At 58.1% G+C, this 22909-nt stretch overlaps 1 protein-coding gene across 1 annotated transcript in view; it reads left to right on the plus strand.

Annotated features, from left to right (window-relative positions):
• FOXP4 (forkhead box P4) overlaps nt 1–22909 on the plus strand; it is a 56658-nt gene that overhangs the window by 29861 nt on the left and 3888 nt on the right. Inside the window, exons 4-13 of the mRNA XM_059487826.1 lie at nt 5015–5137; nt 6822–6908; nt 12485–12635; nt 13498–13702; nt 13949–14053; nt 16868–16955; nt 19124–19207; nt 19994–20195; nt 20287–20363; nt 20491–20592. Of these exons, the coding sequence (XP_059343809.1) occupies nt 5015–5137; nt 6822–6908; nt 12485–12635; nt 13498–13702; nt 13949–14053; nt 16868–16955; nt 19124–19207; nt 19994–20195; nt 20287–20363; nt 20491–20592 (1224 nt within the window). The remainder of the gene's footprint in view (nt 1–5014; nt 5138–6821; nt 6909–12484; nt 12636–13497; nt 13703–13948; nt 14054–16867; nt 16956–19123; nt 19208–19993; nt 20196–20286; nt 20364–20490; nt 20593–22909) is intronic.

The following is a 22909-nucleotide window of genomic DNA, read 5'->3' on the forward strand; positions in this document are numbered from 1 at the left end:
CAGAAGGTGCTGGAAAAGCAGCACCCCAGTGCTGGCTTGGAGGCACCTGGGAATGATGGGGTGCCCTCTTTGGGTGCTCTCAGAGCTGCCTCTGCTGGGATCAAGTGGCTGGGAAGGGAGAGGGGCTGGAGGGCACCCGGGGAAGGGAGGAAAGAGGAGTTTGGAGCAAACTGCGGGAAATTGCTTTTCTTTTGTCTGCTGCAGCGGGGAGGGCAGCAGAGCGGAAAAGTGTATTTTGTTGATTTGAAACTTGAGTGAAATGGGTAATGAAGACAGATCAATACCAGCCCTTCTGCGTTCCCTCTCCGGGAAAAAGAAATCCAGCAGCAGCAGCAGCCTGTCCGTCTGTCTGGGCTCACACCGAGGTTTTTCCATTTGAGCTTGGAGCATCCCTGTCTGTCCCTGCTCCATCCCAAAGCCCCCAGCTCTGCCAGCCCGGTGCCACTGCCACCATCCCACCCTGGGATTGGTGTTTTGGGTTCACAGAAGAGCAAAGTCACTTTAATCCCTGCAGAATCTTGGTGACAGAGCTGTGCCAGCCCCCCGTGCTCATGGAGGGGATATAGGGATCCTGCCCAGGTGGTGCTGGGGGACAGGGCTGGCTGAGGAGGGGGCTCAGTGCTGTCACCTCAGTGCTGCCACTGTCCCCAAGCGGGGACTGGAGCCCAGCCAGGTGTGATTGGGGCTTCCCCAGCAGGAAGGCTGCGCTAACGAGGATGTGCTAATGAGGATGCTCTAACGAGGATACACATTGGGCTGAACATGCCGGGCATTGATTCCTCCTTTTCTTCACAGGAAGCTGAACATCAGGGCCTGGTGTCCTCCACGCTGGTGTCCCCCCACCTGCTCACCCTGCTGCCACCCCACCCAGGGCACTCACTTGGTTCAGAGTGTTCCTAAAATTGCTCCTAAAACCACCCACGGCCTCAAAACCCAGCCTGGCACGTGGGGCTGAGCTTTATTTCTCCTCTGACCCTGGGCAGATTTCAGTGCATTGTCTCATGCCAGCCTGGCGAGGTCTAGAGGTGGCACAGCAGCGTTTGGGTGGCCCTGTGCCACCCCTCAGGGTTTATAAGCCATGGCTGGGGTCACCTCGGTGTCAGTGGCATCACTGCCTGGCACTGGGAGCACTCCCAGACTGTCTGAGCCAGCTGGATCTTGGAGCTCACCCAGGGATGCTGAGTGCAGGAAGGGAGTGCAGGATGTGCCAGGAAGGTTGGGGTTGCTCTGGCCCTGTGAGAATTGGGTGCTCTGAGGTGGGATTTGCTCATCACCTGCCCTTACAACAGCACGACTTGAAGCTGCTTTTGGTGGTTGTTCCCTCCCTTCTGTTCCCAGTCTCCTCAATTTGTTTCTGTTTGGTTTGGATTTGAAAAGAGTGGTTAAAATTAGAAAAAACAGCACAAACATGTTCCCTGCTGTTTCTAACTGGGAGTTAAACCCCAGGATTGGATCAGAGCAGGGATGTGCATCCCTGAGCTCCGTGGAAAACCAGGAGAGAGAGAGAGGGGTGCTCATCCCCGTGATCCCAGAGCCAGCAGGGATGGGGGGATGAGGTCTGGGCTGTGTGGTTGAGGCGTGGAGCAGGAGCTGCCCCTTCCCATAGTGGCAGTGACACGTGGCCCTTGGGGACACGGTGGCTCCTGCAGTGACCTCCCAGCCCGGGTGACAGCAGAGCAGGGATGTTTGGATGCTGATGGAGGATGTCCCCAGGCCGTGCCAAGCCAGCTGTCCCCAGGGTCAGGAGGGCACTGTCCCTCTGATGACAGCACCGTGGCACTGCAAGCCAAGGCTGCCGGGCTGTGGCTTCCCCCGCTCTGCCTTGTGCCTGGGAGTTCAACCCGCTTCCCGTAAAAACAACCCAAAAAAATCCAGGAAAAATTTCTCAACAGCCTCGCTCCCCATCCTGCCTCGTTCCACACGGCCAAGTCCTGCTTCCCTCAGCTGGCTTTGGCTCAGGGAGGGAATATTCCCTGGAATACCTGCCTGCTTTTCCACCCACTGCCTCTGGCACGGGGATTCCAGCCGGGCCCGCCTGGAAAAGCAGCCCCTGGAGATGCTGCTGGCCGGCCCGAGCAGCGCCGGCTGTTTCTGGGAGCAGCCAGAGCTGTTAGTAAGCACTTTCTGCGGGGTGGCAGCCGGCCAAGGCGTGAGTCAAACCCTTCCTGACTCGGTGTCTGGCAGATGCCAGCTCGTGACGCGTCGGGCTGGTCCCCAGCCACTGCTGCTGCTGCTGCCGGGACCTGCTTCCCCAGGGATGTGCTGGCTGCAGGGACATTTCCTGGCTGCTCCTGTGCCTGGGGGTGGGGGCAGCTGGGTGGCACTCACCCCTCAGCTGGGTGACACTCACTCCTCACAGCCCCTGTGCTGCTTTGGTGTCCTGGGCTGGTGGCAGCTGGGTGGCACTCACCCCTCAGCTGGGTGACACTCACCCCTCACAGCCCCTGTGCTGCTCTGCCTGGCGCCCTTCAGCTCTCGTATATTCCAGTTTTTGAGGCAGTTGCTGCCCAGATCTCACTGTTATATCCAGGGATGCCAGGCTGGCCTCATATCCTGCTGCAGGGAATCTTGTCACTGAGGGCCATGGGTGCAGGTGAGGGGGTGTCCCATCCCTATGGGGCTTTTGGCCAGGTTGGGATGGACATTTCCATCCCCATTTCCATTCCCATCTCGTTTTGCCAGAGCAGCAGCTTTCCCTGTCCCCACCAGAGGCAGCTGGCAGTGTCACCAGAGCTTGGGACGACAGAAACCCCCCAGCACTGGGGTTTGCTGGCCCACACTAGGGTCAAGGCAGTGCTGGAACATTCCCAGCACTGAGGCGTGGGATGAATGGGAGCAAAACCGCCTGTAAGTGGGAATTTCCTCTTTCACTAAAAGTTGCTGCTTTCCCTGGAAACCTTAACTGGGAGAGGAACGTTTTCCACACTGTGGGGAAATTCTTCACAGCAGCCAAGGAAGCAGCAGAGCTCAGATGCCCCTCTCAAGTTCACCCCATCCCCACCTCACCCCCACACGGATCCGCCACCATTTCTCCGTGTCAGCTCCGCATCCGAGCGGGGGGAAGGAAAAAAAAAAGCCATTTAATGCAGACAAAGGTTGTATGAAAATATAATTCTGCTTTTGTTAGCAGCCATCAAACTCTAAAAAGCGTCACTTTTGTTTTCTTGTAACATTGTGAAAACCTCATGTCGGATCGAGAGCTGGGGCCCTCTCGACTAATCGCCTCTCCTTTGTGTTTTTAGATTATAGGGGCAATTAGTGTTGTCAAAACCTCTGGCAATTCTCTTTGCTCTTGACAGGGTGTCAGTCCGCTGGGCGAGAAATGGAAGGTGTTATAACTCTCCGGTAATTAGGATGCCTCCGATTTGAAAATGCCAGCAAACGTGTTCGAGGGGCCGCGGGAGGGGGCGGGGAGCCCGCCCGGGCTTGGGGGGGATGTGGAGGAGCAATTAATTAGGGGCTCTCATTCCGAGCACGTTGCTGGCTGATGAATTGGCAGAGGGAAATTAGCGGCGCTCCTGGGTGCGCACCTCGCTCTCCTTGCCAGCTTCCCAGATGTTCACCCGGGGCTTGGCACAGCTGGCTGTGAGCACCTGGGTGCCCAAACAGCAGCTCTGCACTGGGTGCTGGTGCTTGGGGCTCTCTGGTGGGTGCTGGAGTTGATGAATTGGCAGAGGGAAATTAGCAATGCTACTGGGCGCACACTGCTTGCCAGCTTTCCTCCTGCCCAGATGTTCACTCAGGGCTTGGCACAGCTGGCTGCGAGCACCTGGGTGCCCAAACAGCAGCTCTGCACTGGGTGCTGGTGCTCAGGGCTCTCTGGTGGGTGCTGGAGCCTTGCAGGGTGCTGAGTTCCAGCCCTTGGGCGGGAAGTCAGAAGAGTTTAATCGATAGCTCGGCTGGAGGGGGAAACGCTGGTGACAAACAGAGCTCGCCCCATGCCCGACGCCTCCCTGCAGCAGAATGCCTGAGTAAATAGATAAGGCTTTGCAATCTCCCTTGAAGGTCACCTGGACACCCATCACAGATGGGAGGGACTGCACGGGGCCACACTGTGGTGCCATCCCTGCTGGAGTGGCTGCAAGGGCTCCAGGCTGGCATCACTGGGAGGGCTGGCAGGAACCAGGCTCTCCATGGGATTTTGCTGGGTTTCTCTGCTCTTTGAGGTCCTGAGATCCTGAGGAGCTGTTTAGTTTGGGTCAGAACTGGCTCCTTGGCATGCAGCTGGATCCTGGCTCGTGCTCTGCCCCATCCCACATGCCAAGGAGCTGCTGCTTCTTCCTGGGATCCCCTGGAAGAGCTCGTGGCTGCTGGTGGCTCCTGACCAGCAATTCTTATTTGCTTTCCCAGGAATATGAGGCATCCGGGGGGTCATTCAATTACAATGAAGCCCTAACCCTGCCCAGAGCCTTGGGAAGGGCTTTGGGCTGGTGGGATTGGTGGGAGGCCAGGACAAGGCAGCTCCTGATGGCTCCATCCGGGCATTGCTCCACCTGGGCAGGACCCAGCAGGGCTGGGATCCATCACTGACACCTTCCCAGCAGCTTTGCCAGGGGTGTGGAGCCGTGTTTTGATAACCAAAGGCAGGGGCTGGCAGGTTCCCTCGGCCCTCCCTCCTCTTGGCACAGGAATTACAGGAGTTACTGGTGTCAGCTGGAGGTAAAGCTTTGATGTGCCTGGAGAACCCCGTAACCTCTTCCTCAGTGCTCTGCACTGCTGAGTTATTTGGGTGATCAGTATCTTCCCACTTCCCTGGCATTTCCCTCCACCCTTCCCATGCTCCCAGCAGGGGAGGGAGCTGTGGTTTGATCCTCCAGCTAAATTGCAATTGAAAAAGAGCTCTCAGCTTGTTCAGAGCTCTCGTGGTTCAGGAAGCTTCATTTGGTGCCAGCAGCACCATGGGACATGCAGAGGTGACAGAGACATGGGGGACATGGAGGATTCTCTGGGAGAGGCACTGCTGGTGTTTGGGGAGGTCGGGGTTGGGAGTGGTGACGTGTCCTTGCTGTCACAGGTCCCCGTGTCCGTGGCCATGATGTCCCCACAGATGATCACGCCGCAGCAGATGCAGCAGATCCTGTCCCCACCCCAGCTCCAGGCCCTCCTGCAGCAGCAGCAGGCAATAATGCTGCAACAGGTAACACTGAATCCAGCCAGGCAATTGCCACCGGGCTCTGGGAATGCTGGGGTTGGTTGGAGGCACAAAAATGGGTCCTTTCCTCCTTCTGCTTTCCACATCTTTCCTTTGGGATTCCCAGCACGTCCAGGGATGGAAAGAGCTGCAGGTGCTGACAGCGCTGCCACCCTGAGCCAGGGTCTCAAAACCTGCAAAATCCCTGCTCAAGGCTGATTTGGGGCTGCCCAGCTCCGGGGAGAAGCTGGGGTCAGGGTGGATGCCCTTGATTCAGTGTGCCCCAAGCAGAGCCCCCGTGGCCACTGCTGGGCTTTGGGCAGGTGCCCCGTGTCCAGCTCCAGAGCTGAGCTTTGTTTCTCATGGCCCTGCTCGGCCTTTCCAGAGATTTTAGTCAGATGGGGAGGGAAGAAAAAGGAGGAGAAGGAAAAAAAAAAAAAAAAAAAAAAAAAGGCAGATTTCCACTCTGAAACAAAATCTGTCTGCTTGGGTAAACAGCTCCCAGCAGCGGGAAGGAGGGAGAGAGGGAGAAACCCCACAAGCATCCTCCACACCCTTCTTCCTGCCTCCAGTACCTGTTTACTCCAAACAGCCCGATAAGGATTCAAGGTTGGCCCCGGGGAAAGAACAAAGGGTAAACACTACCCTGGGTGGGTCCTTCCACAAGCCTCTTTGGAGCCGGATAAAGAAACACGTTTGACTGCAAATTAAACAACCCAGGCCGGAATAGCTCACATTCTCCACCGGCAGCAAACCAAACATCACACCTCTCACCCCTGACCCAATGTTCCTGCTCCCAGCCCGGCCACTCTGCAGCTCCCTGGCTCGGGCTGGCTCGGGGGTAAACACCCAGCCCCTCCAAACCTGTTCTCAGACACAAACAGCCGCTGGCTGCTGCCAGCCCTGGGGCTGATAAAGGCATCCCAGCATCCCCAGGGACATTCCTGAGCCCCTGAAAGGGCTGGGGGGGTCTCACTGACCTCCCCGTGCCTTCCTCCCCCTCCCTGCACGCAGCAAATCCGTCACCCACAGTTTATTCAGGGGCCAGGGTGGGAGCTGGTGGCGATGCTGGCAGGTCCCAGCGCTGCCTGTGGGCACTGGGACCCTCTCTGGAGGCTCCCTGGGGACCCAGGGGGGTTTAAACAGCTCTGCTTTGATTTGAGGGGCTGTTTTGGCTGCCCCCAGCTCTCACAAGCCAGGGGTGGTGGATGCTCCTGGTCCTCCCCAGCTGGGACTCTCACAGCACTTGTCAGGGGGGTTTTGGGGTCCCATCACACCAAAACTGAGGTTTCCCCACCCTGAAGTGCTCTGTGATGTGCCAGAGCACCCCAGCCTGCTTTTCTGTTGAGGTTGGCATTAAAATAAACATGAGGGTGGGCATTGGGAGGGGGTTCAGGGGCCATGGGCATCCAGACCCCTTGGCAATGTATGCCCAGAGTTCCTCTGCTGCTTTCCCTCCTGCCCTGCACTGGGTGACACAGGGAGCCCTGGTGACAGTGCCAGGAGCTGGAGTGGCTGTGGCAAAGTCTTGGCACTGGGGTGGTGAGGTGGGCACGGGGTGGTGATGTGGGCACAGGGGTGGTGAGGTGGCACAGGGGTGGTGATGTGGGCACAGGGTGGTGAGGTGGGCACAGGATGATGAGGTGGGCACAGGGTGGTTCCCCTGCTGATCCCGTTGCTCTCTCCCCAGCTGCAGGAATACTACAAGAAGCAGCAGGAGCAGCTTCACCTGCAGCTGCTGACCCAGCAGCAAGCCGGAAAGCAGCAACCCAAAGAGGTGAGCTTACCTGGAGGGCACCAGCACACAACAAGATGTGGGAGAGCCCCCAGGGAGCCCATGGCAGTGGGACATGGGACATGCTGCTCTGATGTCTCCCAGTCCAGTCACTGGGAGTTGTTGTTCTTCCTCTTTTTCCTCCTCCTCTTCCTCCTGTCTGTGATCTGGTGTGGATGTGGGGAGTGTGGGGCAGCACTGGAAGGGCGCTGGACCCTCCCTGGTGACAGGGACAGGTGCCATCCCCCCAGCACAGAGCGAGGGCTCCCCAAATCCCCCCGTGGTGGGATCAGAGAAGGCCCAGCTCAGCCCAGCCCTGCCCTGCCCTGCCAGGCTCAGCTTGGGCAGCCCAGTCCTGGCACAGCGGTGCCCTGGTGAGTGGGCAGGGCTGGGCAGGTGGCAACAGAGCTGGGCTAGTCCCACCAGGAAGGAAAAGGGTGGCTCTCCAAAGCCCAGGGAATGTGGCAAACAGCAGGGATCCCAGGAAAGGGCTTTTCCAGCAGGAGACTCTGAGATGGGCAGGGCACTCAGCCCCCCAGAATCACACTGGCAGTGCCTGCTGGAGACTCATTTTGTTCCCCTGTGGTTGCAGCAATCTTGCAGAACCCCCTTTACACAGCAGGTTTTGCCCCAAGGGCACAGTGATGCTCCCCAAGGGGTTGTGGCTGTGTTTTGGGGTCACACAGAGGCTGGGCCAGCAGACAGCTCTGCTCACTTCCTTTCCCTTGGGTGGTTTTGCCCCTCTCTCTTGCCAAAATGCTTCTCATGGGGTTTTTTGCTGTGCAATTTTGCAGAATTCACGTCTGGCGTTGCTGCCCCTCCCCTGAGTGTCCTTCCATGGGCTCCAAGTGACAAGGGACCTGTTCCTGAGCCACTCCCTCCACGTCCCTGCAACTCTGGGGCTCTTTATGGCCATCACTCCTCCCAAAATCCAGCACCCTGGTGCACACCCAGCGCTTGAAACTCAATTTTTTGGCAAGGAGGGAAGATTCAAGGCCCAGGCTGTGTGTTGGGGTGGCACAACTGGCAAAGCCACGCTGCCATCAAGGGACCAGGGTGGCTGCAGTGGCTCAGGGTCACCTGCTCCAGGCTCTCACCGTGGGCTGTGGGTGAATTTCCAGGTCAGGGTTATCAGAACCATCTCCAGGAGCTGCTGGTGCTCGGGGAAATGGGGGAGGTGTAAATGTGAGCTTCCTCAAGGACTTTCCTGCTGGCCCTGGTGATGTTCTCTTGCAGCACCGAGCAGGGATATAATTAAGCTCTAACAAAGCGCTTGCTTAGCGGGCTCTGCTTTAAAAAGCTCATGTTAACTTTTAATTAAATGGTACAGAGGAGATGGGAAATTTATCCAACAAGAAAGGGTGTAGCAGGGGGGGGAAGGGGTGTTGGATGCTGCTGGAGGGGTGTGTGTCCAGCTCTCCTGCTGGGAAAAGCACTGAGGGGATCTCAGCAAGGGGATGTCAGTGTTTCCCTTCCTCAAAATCCTTGGATAAGCTTTGGTTTCACCCCAAAAATTTGTGTGGGTGGTGTTCCTAAAGTTTGATGTTTGCCTGCTGGAAATGGTGATGCTGTGGCTTCCCTGACACTCAGAGAAGTGCTGGAGTGCCTGGGATGCCTCCACAGAGCCACCCTTGGATCTTTCCTGGAAACCCATGGCTGGATTTAATTCCGGTCCTGCTGCAGGATTTGTAAACCAAACACCTTCTGCTTCCCCTCTGCCTGATTCCAAGGGCTCCTCTCCATTAGTCAGCAGCTCAGAGTGGGATCTGCAGGTGGGAAGGACACCAGGAAGGAGCTGGGAGCAGGGGCAGCATCTCCAGGGAGAGCAGCTCTGATATCCCCAGGAGCAGGGGCAGAATTTCCAGGAGGAACAGCTCTGATGTCCCAGGGAGCAGGGGCAGCATGTCCAGGGGGAGCAGCTCTGATATCCCCAGGAGCAGGGGCAGAATCTCCAGGGAGAGCAGCTCTGTTCTCCCCAGGAGCAGGGGCAGCATCTCGGGAGGAGCAGCTCTGATATCCCCGGGGGCAGGGGCAGAATTTCCAGGAGGAACAACTCTGATGTTCCTGGGAACAGGGGCAGCATGTCCAGGGGGAGCAGCTCTGATATTCCCTGGGGAGTGCCCCAGAGAAGAAAAGGACAGACAAGAGGATGGAAATGTGTGGGAAGAGCCTGTCAGCAGCATCCTGTCCCTAAGGATGCTCCGTGTCCATGGGTGCTGTGCCACACTGGGGCCATGAGGAAGGGCCAGAGCAGCTGATCCGTGAATCCATGCATCCCACCAGGATGGGGCTGAGCTCTGGCACATCCCAGCCCTTCCTACAGCATTTTCCTGTGCTGGGGTGTGAGGGCCACCCCCCATGCTCCAGCAGCATCCTGGAGTGTGGGATAAACAAGGAGCTGTGCTCATGTCTCCCATCCTACTCCTGCCAGGATGCTTGGAGGAGCCACGGGGTGCAGAGACCCCCAAAATCCCCTGGGAAGGTCCCAGTGTGTCCCCAGAGCTGCCGAGGGCAGGGGTTGTCCCTGTGCTGAGGCAGGCAGGGCGGGGAGGGGGAGCTGCTGCCTCCTAACCCCGGTGTCAGCTTAATGAAGTGCTGCTGTCAGTCCCGCGTGTCACGGCGCAAACTCCTCCTGATGTGCTCATAAATCAAAGTGACGGCGCCTCCTGCCCCGCTGGCTGCACCCGCTCAGCTGCGGCTAATGCACGGGGATGCTGCAGACCCCCACCCCACGCCGGGAATGGGCTGGGAATGGGCTGGAATGAGCTGGGAGAGCCAGGCCTTGGATTTGAATGGGCTGGGAATGAGCTGGGGGAGCCAAGCCTCAGGGATGCTGCAGACCCCCAGCCCTAAGGTGGGAATGGGCTGGGAATGAACTGGGAATGAGCTGGGAATGAGCTGGGAGAGCCAGGCCTCAGTGATGCTGCAGACCCCCAGCCCCACACCAGGAATGGGCTGGGAGAGCCAAGACTTGGATTTGAATGGACTGGGAATGTGCTGGGGATGAGCTGGGAATGAGATGGGGGAACCAAACCTCAGGGATGCTGCAGACCCCCCAGCCCCACCCAGGAATGTGTTGGAAATGGGCTGGGAATGAGCTGGGGGAGCCAAACCTCAATGATGCTGCAGACCCCCAGCCCTAAGCCGGGAATGGGCTGGGAATGAGCTGGGAATGAGATGGGGGAACCAAACCTCAGGGATGCTGCAGACCCCCAGCCCCACCCAGGAATGTGTTGGAAATGGGCTGGGAAAGGGCTGGGAATGAGCTGGAGGAGCCAAGCCCAGGATTAGGCCCCAGCTCCTCTAGGAGTGTTTTTTTCCAATGGGAAATGAGAGTTATGAGGATCAGCAGAGTGTGAGCTTTTGGGAGTGCTGGCGCTGTCACCCAGGCTCTCCCCAGCCTGGTTTCTCCAGGGAAAGCTTGGCTTGGAGTCCATGTGCTGGTGGATGGCTCTGCATCCCTTCACCCATCACTCAGGGCTTTAGGGGTCTGTGGTGTTCCCTAGGGGTGGCAGATTGGCTTCCCCTTGGATCAGCCCTTGCTTTGGCTTGGATTTGTGTTCCTGGGGCTGCTCCTCCTGTTCCTGGTCTGTGGAAGCTGGAGGGATGTGGATTTGAGGCACATGAAGGTTCAACCTTCACATCACCAGGCTCAACAGCATCCCTGCCAGAGCCAGGAGTGGCTCAGGGGGCTCAGGGGTCTGAATCCAGCCAGGCCAGGTCAGAGAAGCCTGGCTGGGCTGTGGGATGCAGGCAGCGTGCCCAGGGATCCTCCTGACCTCATCCCCTCGCAGCAGCTCAGCCTGGAAGTGACGTGGATGAGGCTGTGCTGGAGCAGAGCTCGGGCTTGCCCCGGGGCCCTCGGGGAGGGCGGTGGTGGAGCCGGGAAGAGGAGGAGAATCCTGTCCCGTCCCATCCCATCCCTTTCCATCCCAGCTGCTGTTCCTAAGCAAGACAAGCACAGTGTGTCCATCCCACACTGTGGCAGAGCTCCCCCTCGCCAGGAGGGGACACCCTGGGGGGACAGAGAAGCTGTTAAAGCTCTCAGGCTGCAGCCTGGCCCTGCCCTTCTCCCTCCATCCTGCTGATCCCATGGCCTGCAGCCCTCGTGGCTCAGCAGTCGGGGATTTCTCTTCGCTGAGCAGGAATTGCTTTGATTTGTGCCTTGATCTTTAAGCCTCAGAGGTGCAGGGCTGAGACAGAGCCAGGGAGGATCCAGGTGTGACTCTGGGGAGGCAATTCTACCGTGGCCAAGAGGTGGAGAGGACAGGGAGAGCCCACACATCTCCCTGAGGCTGAGAAACTGGAATTAAACTCAGCCTGTGCCCTAGACAGGACTGGTGGTGGTGCCTGATGTTGCAGAGAGGGGTTTGGCTCAGCCTTGGATTCACAAATCCAAGGCTGAGCACCAACAACATCCACAGGGATCCACCTGCATGCAGTGAGACCCTGGGTGTGACCCCAAACTCACTCAGGGACTGGGATGGCCCCAAATTCAGGGACTGGGATAGCCCCAAACTCACTCAGGGACTGGGATGGCCCCAAACTCAGTCAGGGATTGCCACAGAGAGTCTGGCTGTTGCTCCCTGCTGATGCAGCCTCAGGGATCACCAGTTCCCTGGAATTCCCAGTGCCTGGGGGGCCTGAATCCCCTGGTGCTCACAAAACAAGGCCAATCCTGCCTGCAGAGCTCTCTGTGCTGCTCAGTCAGAGCACGAACATGGAAATGCTGCTTTGGGGGGTGCAGAGTGCAGCGAGGGGGGGACGTGCCCCAGCCTGGCTCCCCGCCGGCACCGTCTGCCCAAGCAGGGGGGTTTGGGGGGTTCACGGGGTCACGGAGCCGCCTGCCCCACTAATGAGGCCGGGCAGCCCCGGGGCAGCTCCCCTCTCCCGGCCAGCTCGGATTAGCAGCTGCCTGTCCCCAGCCCTAATTGAATTCTCTCCCCTTCACTTAATTCTCATGGATTTCTCAGCGCCTCCCCCGGGACCCATCCTGCCTAACTAGTTTAGGGCCAGCGCTGCTGGTCAGAGCCTGGCCAGCTCTGGGGGGTGATGGAGGGTCACCTCCTTAGGGGGTGGCTGTGGCTGGGGTGGGGACAGCAGTACTGCCACTGGGCACCCCCTTCCCTGCACCAGTTGCAGCCCCTCACTGAGAAAGAGCTCATAACAGTAATTTTTGACAAACAGGGCTAAATTTCTGCCTTACAGGAGGGTTCTGTGCCTGTTGCCTGCTGTGATCCCCCCCTTTTTTTACACCAACCCCACAGCTGAGCCTCCCCCTTGGGGACCCCCCAGCCGAGCTTTTTGCGTTCCTCCGAGCAAACCCCCAGCTCCTCTCTCTCCCTTTCCTTCCAGCGCTTTATTTTTCCCTTCCCCTTTTCCCTTTCCTTCCCCTCCTCTTCCGATAGATCAAAGCCTCTGAGCCGAGCAGGCCCCGCAGCAGGATGGAGGCACGGCCGGGCTCGGCGTCCCCAGCGCTGCCACCCCTCGCTGCCAGCGCCCCTCACCGCCACCTCCAACCCCCTCCTGCCCTGCCAGGCCGCAAATAAAGCTCGGATTTGTCCCTCCTTTTGTCTCAGCAGCCGTTGGGGAACAAGCAGCTGGCCTTCCAGCAGCAGCTCCTGCAGATGCAGCAGCTCCAGCAGCAGCACCTGTTAAACCTGCAGCGCCAGGGCCTGGTGAGCCTCCCGCCGGGGCAGGGCACGGTGCCCCTGCAGAGCCTGCCCCAAGGTAAGGATCACAGCCTGGGGGGGTCCCTGGCGTGGAGCTTGCCCAGATCTGGGTGAGGGGGGCTGGGGAGGGGCGCTGGTGTTGGGTTTTGTGGTGCCCCCAAAGTTTGGGGGGTGGTGGTGTCAGTAGTTGGAGATGTGTGGGGTTGGGGTGTGGGTTCCAGAGGGGTGCAGGGTTGGGGCACCTCTTCTCTAGCAGAGGAATGTCAAGATTTGGGGTGCCTTTTCCTCTGGCAGGGAAGTGTCAGGATTTGCGACAGGATTTGGGTATCTCTTCCTCTGGCAGAAGGGTGCTGGGATTTGGGGTAGCTCTCTTGAGGAGTGTCAGGATTTGGGGCACCTCTTCCTCTAGCAGAGGAGTGTCAGGATTTGGGGTATCTCTTCCTCTGGCAGAAGGGTGCCAGGATTTGGGGTACCTCTTCCTCTGGCAGGGAAGTGTCAGGATTTGGGGTACCCTGGCAAGGGGGTACCAGGATTTGGGACACCTTTTCCTCTGGCAGAGGATTGTCAGGATTTGGGGTACCTCCCTTCCTCTGGTAGAGGAGTGTCGGGTTTTGGGACAGGATTTGGGACACCTCTCTTCCTCTGACAGGAGAGTGTCAGGATTTGGGGCACCTCTTCCTCTTGCAGAGGGGTGCCAGGATTTGGGAAATCAGGCTCTTCTCCCTTCTGAGAGCAGCTCTGTGAGTGCTGCAGGTGCCTTGATCTGTGTTTCCCAGTGGGGCCCTGCAGCCTCTGCTTGCTGTGCCCAGCTCCAGGTGATGCTCTCCCAGTGCTGGGTGAGATTTGGGGAGTCAGGGAGCAGGAAAGAAGCCCTGGGTGCTGTCTCATGTCCCTGCTGACATTGCTCTCCTGTGCCTCAGCTGTTTGTCCCTCAGACCTCCAGCAGCTCTGGAAGGAGGTCACGGCCACCCAGCCCGTGGAGGACAGCATTAAGCAGGAAGGTCTTGACCTCACCACCAACACCTCCAACTCTACCTCGTTTTCGGCCGCCAAGGTCTCGCCTCCCATTTCCCACCACCCTCTGCCCAATGGACAGAGCACCATGCACACGCCCAGAAGGGACAGGTAGAGCCGGGTCGGGCCCTGGCACTTTGTGGTTTTATTCCTGGGCAGGTGGAAGGGGCTGGGATCCATCACCCACAGGGCTGGGAGGGATGGGGCGTTCGGCCCACCCCATAAAAGAGGCCTGGCACTGTTTTGCTGCACCCACAGAGGACAGGGAGCTGTCACTGTGGGATGTCCCATGGGTGCCCTGGGAATGCTGGAGCATCCCAGCTGCCCCACCTGAAGGCCCCTTTCCCTCTTGTGCAGCTCTTCCCACGAAGAGACCCCCGGCTCCCACCCGCTCTACGGCCACGGAGAGTGCAAGTGGCCTGGCTGCGAAACCCTCTGTGAGGACTTGGGGCAGTTTGTCAAGTAAGTGTCACCTCATTCGGGCAGGTTTTTCTGTCCCAGCTGGGATAAAATGCACCTGGTGGAGGGGAAGATCTTGGGAATTGATCCAGGCGTCCCAAAGTGTGTACCCTGAGCTGGGTGACCTCGTGGAGGAGGAGAAAACAGGAGACCAAGCATCCCAAAGAGGATGATTCTGTCCCTGCATTCCATCAGGGACAGAATTGATGGAGGGGAAGATCTTGGGAATTGATCCAGGCGTCCCAAAGTGTGTGCCCTGAGCTGGGTGACCTCGTGGAGGAGGAGAAAACAGGAGACCAAGCATCCCAAAGAGGATGATTCTGTCCCTGCATTCCATCAGGGACAGAATTGATGGAGGGGAAGATCTTGGGAATTGATCCAGGCGTCCCAAAGTGTGTGCCCTGAGCTGGGTGACCTCGTGGAGGAGGAGAAAACAGGAGACCAGGCATCCTAAAATGTGCACCCTGAGCTAGGTGACCACATGGAGGAGGAGAAAACAGGAGAAACAGGCATCCCAAAGAGGATGATTCTGTCCCTGCATTCCTCCATTCCATGGGAGGGGAAGATCTTGGGAATTGATCCAGGCATCCCAAAGTGTGTACCCTGAGCTGAGTGACCTCATGGAGAAGGAGAAAACCCAGCAGGAATTGCTGCTGGTGTTGTCCCATCCTTGGAAATATCCAAGTCTGGGCTGGCTGGGAGTGGAAGGTGACCCTGCACGGGGCAAAGGTGCAATGGGATGAGCTTTATGAGCACTTCCAAGCCAAGCCATGGGATGAGTGAATGGTGTGGAGGAGGCCAGAGCCCGGCAGCAGGCGAGGGGGGCTGGCAGCCCTGCTGGGGACACGGGGGGGAGGCAGCAGATGGCAGATGGCACCGCTGACACCGCTTGTGGGCTCCGGCGCTGACTGATTAACTCTGCTGTCTGAGAGCCCTCTGCTAGCGTCAGGGTCAAACAAATTGTTTTCACGCTTCGTCAGAGGTTTACTTAATTAGTTCATTTGCAATTAGATCTCTTTGTAGCCGGGATTTTTAGCAAAGACATCAGAAGGAGCTGACGGGGCTCCTTCCCCCGCCTCCCCGGCTGTCTGCTCGCCGAGCACCGCGCTCTGCAGCGGGCAAGATTTGGGGCTTTCCACACTCACCCTCTGTCCTCTGCCACCCTCTGAGGGCTGGCTCTGGGTGGGAACATCCCTTGGACTGTGCCAAGCCAGCAGAGGCCTTGCCCAGGAGGATGAGAAGGTGTGAAGGCAGCCAGGGGATGAGTGAAGGATGATTCAGCCTCCTGTGTCCTCCTTCCTCTGAGTCATGGGGTGAACCCAGATAAGGCATCTCCTCCTGCCTGGCAGGGCATGTTCCAGTGGCACGGGCCAGATGAGCAAGCTCTGGGTTGGGAGGTGGAGCTGGAGCTGGCAGGGAATGCCCAGAGCTGGGTCAGGGGGCTGGCAGAGCTGTGCTGTGCCAGGCAGGGTCCCCTCCTTGCCAACATGGGCACGAGGGAAGGGGTTCTGTCCCTCTTTGCCACCATGGGCACCAGGGCAGCCCCCCAGCAGCACTGGGGAAGGGGTTCTGTCCCCTCCTTGCCAACATGGGTATGTGTTGAGGTGTGGGACAGATAGACAGAAAATTTGCACCTCCCAAAAGCCAAGCCCAACTGGAGCTGGAACCTGCCTTGAGTTTGGACATCTCCTGGGCATCCCCTGGACATCTCCTGGGTATCCCCTGGGCATCCCCTGGGCATCCCCTCCATGGGCAGCTGTGCTGGGCTGGAGGGGCAGCGTGGCCTTGCAGCTGTGCTGGGTTGGGGTTGGGGTCAGTGGGGATTGGCTCCATTCCCTCCTGGCTTTGTTCCCCTGCAGAAGGCAGCTGTGCCCTGGCAGTGCCAGGCAGGCAGAGGGGCAGGGCTGGGGCTCTGGGGGCTTTGCTCAGGGATGGGTTTGGCAGCAGGGCCTGGCTCCCTGACGTGTCTGTGCACGCTGGGGCTGGGAGGCTCCCGCAGGCAGCAGGGTGAGACTCCTCTGTGCTCCAGAGCCAGCCTGGGAGGCTGAGGCGCCTTCTCTGGGGTGTCTCAGCTTTAATCCTGGGGAACATCTGGCACACGGCCCCTGGGACACCCCAGCATCACCTTTTGGGGTGTTCCCAGGGTGGCATTTCCCCAGAATCCCTCTCCAAACCAGCCTGCTCCTCTAGTGAGGCTCCCCGGCAAGGACAGGACCTGGCCTTGTGACATCCCCAGGGCTGGCTGTGTGCCCAGGCTGCTGCTTTGGTGGGTTTGGGGGTGAGGTGATGCCAGGCTGTCCCTGGCTCTGTCACTCTGTCACCAGGAGCCTTCCTCTCCCTGAGGAGGAGGAGGGAGGGCAGCGAGGACCAAAGGTGCTGGTGCTTCCTTCAACAAAGCACCTCATAAACACGAGGCAGGAAGGGGAGCAGCCTGGAAATGGCACCTTGTGCCCTCAGGGCTTTCCTCAGAGCGTGGAAGGCACCCTGCCATGGGAACCTGCTCCTCAGGTCCTGCTGGCACCTCCTGCCTGCTCCAGGAACCTCCACGGGGCTTCCCCTGTGCCAGAGGCTGCTCCTGAGCCCCCTGGGGCTGCCTGGGGTGGGGCTGGGCATCCTCCAGCCCGGGTTTGTTTGGGGTGCTGCCACAGCCTGCTTTGCTCAGTCACCTCCGTGCCTCCGTTTCCCTGGTGCTCACCCCGCTTTGGAGCATCCCTGAGCGATTTGCAGGTCAGGGCTGCTCCCATGTGTGGCCCCAGCAGAGGGGGCCGAGCTTTGGGCATGCCCAGGCCTAAGCAAACCTCCGTGTTCTCCTCACAGACACCTCAACACAGAACATGCACTTGATGACCGGAGTACGGCCCAGTGTCGAGTCCAGATGCAAGTGGTACAGCAGCTGGAGATACAGGTGGGTGTCCCCATGGAAACGGGGACAAAAAGCCACCTCCTTGTCACCCTGTGCTCCCCTCAGGAGAGGGTGACAGGGCTGGGGACTGTAACTTGTTTTAAACGCCCTTCCCAAAGAGGAATTCTGCATCCAGGTGGAAATCAAGCCCTCAAACTCGTTTCCCTCTCATCCCAAAGTGTCCCTGTGGGTAAAAGGAGATGCCACAGATCTGGAAAATGGGAGGGTTTGTCCCCACGTGGGCTGTGCCACCTCTTTGTCACCCTGTGCTCCCCTCAGGTGAGGGTGACAGGGTTGAGGACTGTAACCACCCAAGTGGGGACTTGTTTTAAACTCCCTTCCCAAACACTTTCCCTGCATCCAGGTGGAAATCAAGCCCTCAAACTCATTCCTGTCTCATCCCAAAGTGTCCTGTGGGTAAAGGGAGATGCCACACATGTGGAAAATGGGAGGGTTTGTCCCCTCATGGGCTGTGCCACCTCCCTGGGAGCCACGGGGCTGCATGAAAACCAGGCCACTTATTTTTTGTGGTCTTTGGAGCCCAACATTGGGCTGCTATTTTTGGCCAGGCAATTCTTTAAATAGTGCCTTTGCCAGCCTCTCTGAGCCCCCAGCGTGCTCTGAAATAATTCTGTTAATGGAGAAGGGAGGGGGGGAAAAAGGGGGAGGAAATGGGGAGGTTGGAAAATGGGATGGGGCAGGGGGGGCACCCCCATGGTTGGACAATGCTTGGGGTGGCAGGGGTGGCTGTGGGTGACAACACAGGGGTCACACTGGTGACAGGACACAGCAGGACAAGTGCAGCACCCTTAGGACCACCCCATCCAGAATTAGGGACCTGACCAGGAAAAGGGGGGGAGAAAATGGGGGAGGTTGGAAAATGGGATGGGGCAGGGGGGTCACCCCCATGGTGTGACAATGCTTGAGGTGGCAGAGGCTCAGCATGGTGTGTGTGACAACACAGGGGACACACTGTCCTAGGACACATCAGGACAAGACCTGCAACACCCTTGGGACCCCCCCCACCCAGAATTAGGGGTTGTGGGATGGGTCGTGGGGGTCACCCCCATGGTGGGACAATGCTTGGGGTGGCAGGGGCTCAGCGTGGTGTGTGTGACACCACAGGGGTCACATCACGACAAGATCTGCAGCACCCTTGGGACCCCCCTGCCCAGAATTAGGGTCCTTACAGGGTCTGTGGGATGGGGGGACACAGCCAGACCTGGGTGGCTCTGGAGGCTGTGTCCTCTCAGACCATCCCTGCCATCCATCCCGCTCCCCACGCCTCGCCAAAGCTTGAAAGCAATTACTGGGGCTTAAAGAGGGGAGGGAAAGGAAAAGGGGAGGAGGGAAAAAAATAATAATAATATAAAAAAAAAGAAGCTGAAGGGCGAGAGCAGAGCTGTGTGTGCAGAGAGGAACCTGCCACGGAGCCACCAATTAGAAAGTTTGGAGCGCGGAGCTCCCGCTGTGCCGCTGCATCACGAGGGGAGAGCTGTCAGCTCTAATGAGCGCCGAGGCACAGAAAGCACCGAGCTGCTCCAAACTTGCTGCAAACTCCTGCTTTTAACCCCTTCCTCGCCCAGCTCTGCCAGGGGGCTTGGCTGGAGCGTGGGGACTCCCCCTGAGCTTGAGGGGTCCCCGTGGAAAGGGAAGGTGACGGGAGGGGAGTGGGGTGTCAGATCCCATCGGCTGCGCCGGGCTCAAAATCTCTCCTGGTGCCACAGTGAATATTTCAGCCTCTGCTCAGTGCAGGGAGTAAACAGGCAGGGAGAGCAATTACAGCGATGTGGGAAGGCTGGGGGATGGATGGACCGATGGACAGGGAGCTGCTGGGGAGGCAGAGGGGACAGGACAGTGACAGCAAGCACAGGGACGAGAGCACCCAGGGCTGCTGTGGGTGGCCTGGCTGGTGGGTGGCAGCTTGGGGGCTCTGGGAATGGCTCTGTGGATCTTTCCCCCAGTGCACACACGGAGCTGGAGTGGCCCCTGTGCCCTCCATGGTGGCTGCAGCAGCCCCCACAGCCCCACTGGGGCTCTCGGGAGGTGGCACCTGGGGGACACCTGGGGGTTGCTGCATGTCCAGATCAGGTTTGGGGGCTCATGGCAGCTCCTCCATGGTGACTTTGGCACTGTGTGACCATCCCTGTCCTGCTTCCTGCCTCCCCCAGCTGGCCAAGGAGAGCGAACGTCTCCAAGCAATGATGGCCCATCTCCACATGAGACCTTCAGAGCCAAAGCCTTTCAGCCAGCCTGTAAGCGTGAGTCCCCTCCTGCCCTCTTTGTCCCCTCCCCGATGGCTGCTGTCCCCTCCTTGCCCTGTGCACACTCTCTTGGGTGGCCTCTGGGGGGTGGATGTGCCCTGGCCACCCTCTGGGAGATGCAGCTGCTCCACCAGCTCTGGCATGGAGTGGGTGCATCCCCATCCCATGGGTTCATCCTCATTCCGTGGGTTCATCCTCATTCCATGGGTTCATCCCCATCCCATGGGTTAATTCCCATCCCAGGGAGTCACCCCCATTCCACCGGTTTATCCCATCCCACTCTTGCACCCCCATCCCACAAATTCACCCCTATCCTGTGAGTCAATTCCCATCCTATGAATTCACCCCCATCCGAAAAATTCATCCCCATCCCATGGGTTAGTTCCCATCCCACAGACTCATCCCCATCCCATGAGTCAATTCCCATCCCATGGATCCATCCCCATCTCATGGGGTCCATCCCCATCCCACGAATTCACCCCAATCCCACAGATTGATCCCAGTCCCATGGGTTAATTCCAATCCCATGAATTCACCCCCATCCCATGGGTGCATCCCCATCCCATGGGTTAATCCCCAATCTCATGGGTTCATTCCCATCCCATGGGTCCATCCCCATCCCCTGGGTCCATCCCCACCCCCTGGCTGCATCCCACCCTTTCCAAGCCCACCAAGCCCCCCCTGCCATCCCCTCCCCACCTCCTCTGGCACCGCCGCCGCCGTTCCCGATGCTCTCCCAGCCTTCCCAACCCCTTCCCTCCCTGCCTGTCCGTGCAGCTGAACCTGGTCTCCAGCGCCAGCCTCTCCAAGAGCACTTCTGACACGTTTCCTGACGGTTTACCTCATCCCCCCACCTCGGCCACGGCGCCCATCACCCCCCTGCGGCAGGGCCCCTCCGTCATCAGCTCTTCCACTTTACACAACGTGGGGCCCATCCGCAGGAGGAACTCGGACAAGTTCTGCACCCCAATCTCTTCAGGTGAGCTCTGGGCTGGGGCTCAGCGCCCTCCTGAGGGGCTCAGAGGGTTCCTTCACTGCAGCCCTCCCCTCTGTTTGTTGTGTCTTTGCAGAGCTTGCACAGAACCACGAGTTCTACAAAAACGCCGACGTCCGGCCGCCCTTCACGTACGCCTCGCTCATCCGGCAGGTGAGAGCCCCAGGGACCAGCTCTGCACCCCAAAACCCTCCCTCAGCCCCCTCCCCACCTGCTGAACCCCTTGGGGTGGGTGTCCAACCCCACAAGTGACAGCCTTGTCCCCTCTCTGGCTGCCCAGGCCATCCTGGAGACCCCCGACAGGCAGCTAACGTTGAATGAAATCTATAACTGGTTCACACGGATGTTCGCCTACTTCCGGAGGAACACGGCTACCTGGAAGGTGAGAGCAGCTCTGCCTGGCACCCTGAGCTCTCCCTGACCCAGCTTGGGCTCACCCCATTAACCCCACGCTCACCCCATTAACCCCAGGCTCACCCCATTTCCCCCAGGCTCACCCCAACCCTCTCTGGGCTGAGCCCAGGCTCACTCCATCCTATCCTGGCTCACCCCATCCCACCCTGGGCTCACCCCAGCTCACCCTGGGCTCACCCTAGCCCACCCTGGGCTCACCCCATTAACCCCAGGCTCACCCCATTAACCCCAGGCTCACCCCAACCCTCTCTGGGCTCACCCCATTTCCCCCAGGCTCACCCCAGCCCAGCTCAGGCTCACTCCATCCTATCCTGGCTCACCCAATCCCACCTTGGGCTCACCCCAGCTCACCTAGACCTCACCTCAACCCACCCTGGGCTCATTTCAACCCACCCCAGGCTCTCCCCACCCCAGCCTGGGCTCACCCCATTTCCCCCAGGCTCACCCCAACCCATTCTGAGCTCACCCCATCCCAGCTCAGGCTCACTCCATCCTATCCTGGCTCACCCCAACCCACCCAAACCTCACCTCAACCCACCCTGGGCTCACCTCATCCCACCCCAGGCTCATCCCAACCCACCCTGGGCTCACCCCATTCTCCCCTAAGCCTCACCCCATTCCCCCCGTGCCTCACCCCGTCCCACCCAGGCCTGGCTGCTGCAGGAGATGCTCCTGTGCTAAAGGACCACTTCATTGCCCAGCTCTAAAAGGCTGTAAGAAATTATTTTAGGACCAAATCCCACTTTTTTTGCCCCCCAAAACGCCTCGCTGGGCTGTGGGGATGCATCATCCCTGCAGTGGGATACAGCAAAAGGCTGTGTGGTGAAATCCAGGGATTTTCTGTGGAGAACAAGGGCAGAGGCAGGAGAGGAGTAGAGACTGGAAATAGCAAATGAGGTTAATGATAACCTGGGGGCAGGTGACACTGCTGGTTTGGGGAGTGAATTCTCCCCAAAATTGGAGTGAATTTTGGGATGAATTCACTGCTGGAGTGAATTTTGGCGCAGCACACGAGTGCTGGGGCTGCTCCCTCTTTGGTTTTTGTAGAAATTAAAGCTGAGAAAAGCCATCTGAGGGGAGCAGGGGGGTGTGGAAGGAGCAGTTCTGTGATTCTGTGATTCACTTCTTGCCTCAACCAAGAGGAGAGATTTATTTATTTATTGTTTCCTGCTGCCCATATTTACTGAGAGGCAGCTTCAGCTCCCTCCTGCTCAGGGCAGCAAGGAGTGAAGTGGCAGAGGGAAACCTGCTAGTTTAAATAAAAATAATTAAAATCAGCAAGGTGCAAGTGAGATGGAGCTTTTGGAGAGGCTTGAGGAGGAGGAATCCATTCTCCAGGAGCTCAGGGCCCCCGTGTGTCGCTGCTGCAGAGCCAGGCTTTGCTTCCATGGGAAGCTTTTGGGTGGAAATCAGGCATTTGGGCAAAGCCCTGGAATGGGGACAGGGTGGCAGCAATGGGGCAGAGCCCTCTGTGGCATCACTGTCCCCAGAGCCTCAGTTTCCCCCTCTGCAATGAGGTGAAATTGCCTTTTTCCTGTCATTTTGTTGCTGAAAGGAATAAATATTTTGGGGGTTTTTTGCATTTTCCACATAACCCGTGTTAACAAGGGCAGAGGTGGAGAAGGGCATCCCTCAGTTTTCTGCTTCACTTTTTTTTTATTCTTTATTTTTTCCTGTTCTACCCCCAAAAAGGGATTAAAAAGAGCTTGAGGTGGGGGAAGGACAATTCCCTTCACAACTTGCAGTGCCCAGGGCCAGGCTTCTTCTGGAGGGAAATACACAGGAAAAAATAACATATTTCCTCTTCTTGAAAACCACTTTTCTGGGGTTTTTCCCTCCTTTCCTGCAGCTCCCCCCTGGGATGGGACAGGAGTGCTGGAACCAAGGTGGGGAAGCCACGGGGAGACCCCAGCAGGGCCCAGGGAGTGGGTGGAGGGTGCAGAGCAAACATCATTAGAGGAGAGAGATGAGAAGCAAACAGAGCAGCTGGGCTGGCTCTGAGCAAACACTGCCTGGAAACACAAAACCACCTCAGGCTGAGGCAGGGGACACGTCCCCTCTGTCCCCAAACCAGGGGCTGGCCTGGGACCTCCTCTGTGACCGGGGAGCAGCACAGGGATGGGGCATGCCAGGCACCAGGGATGCAGGATCACATTTTATTTTATTTTATTTTATTTTATTTTATTTTATTTTATTTTATTTTATTTTATTTTATTATTTTATTTTATTTTATTTTATTTTATTTTATTTTATTTTATTTTATTTTTTTAATTTTATATTTTATT

Source organism: Ammospiza nelsoni, chromosome 23 (assembly GCF_027579445.1).
Source record: "Ammospiza nelsoni isolate bAmmNel1 chromosome 23, bAmmNel1.pri, whole genome shotgun sequence".
Lineage (NCBI taxonomy): Eukaryota > Metazoa > Chordata > Aves > Passeriformes > Passerellidae > Ammospiza > Ammospiza nelsoni.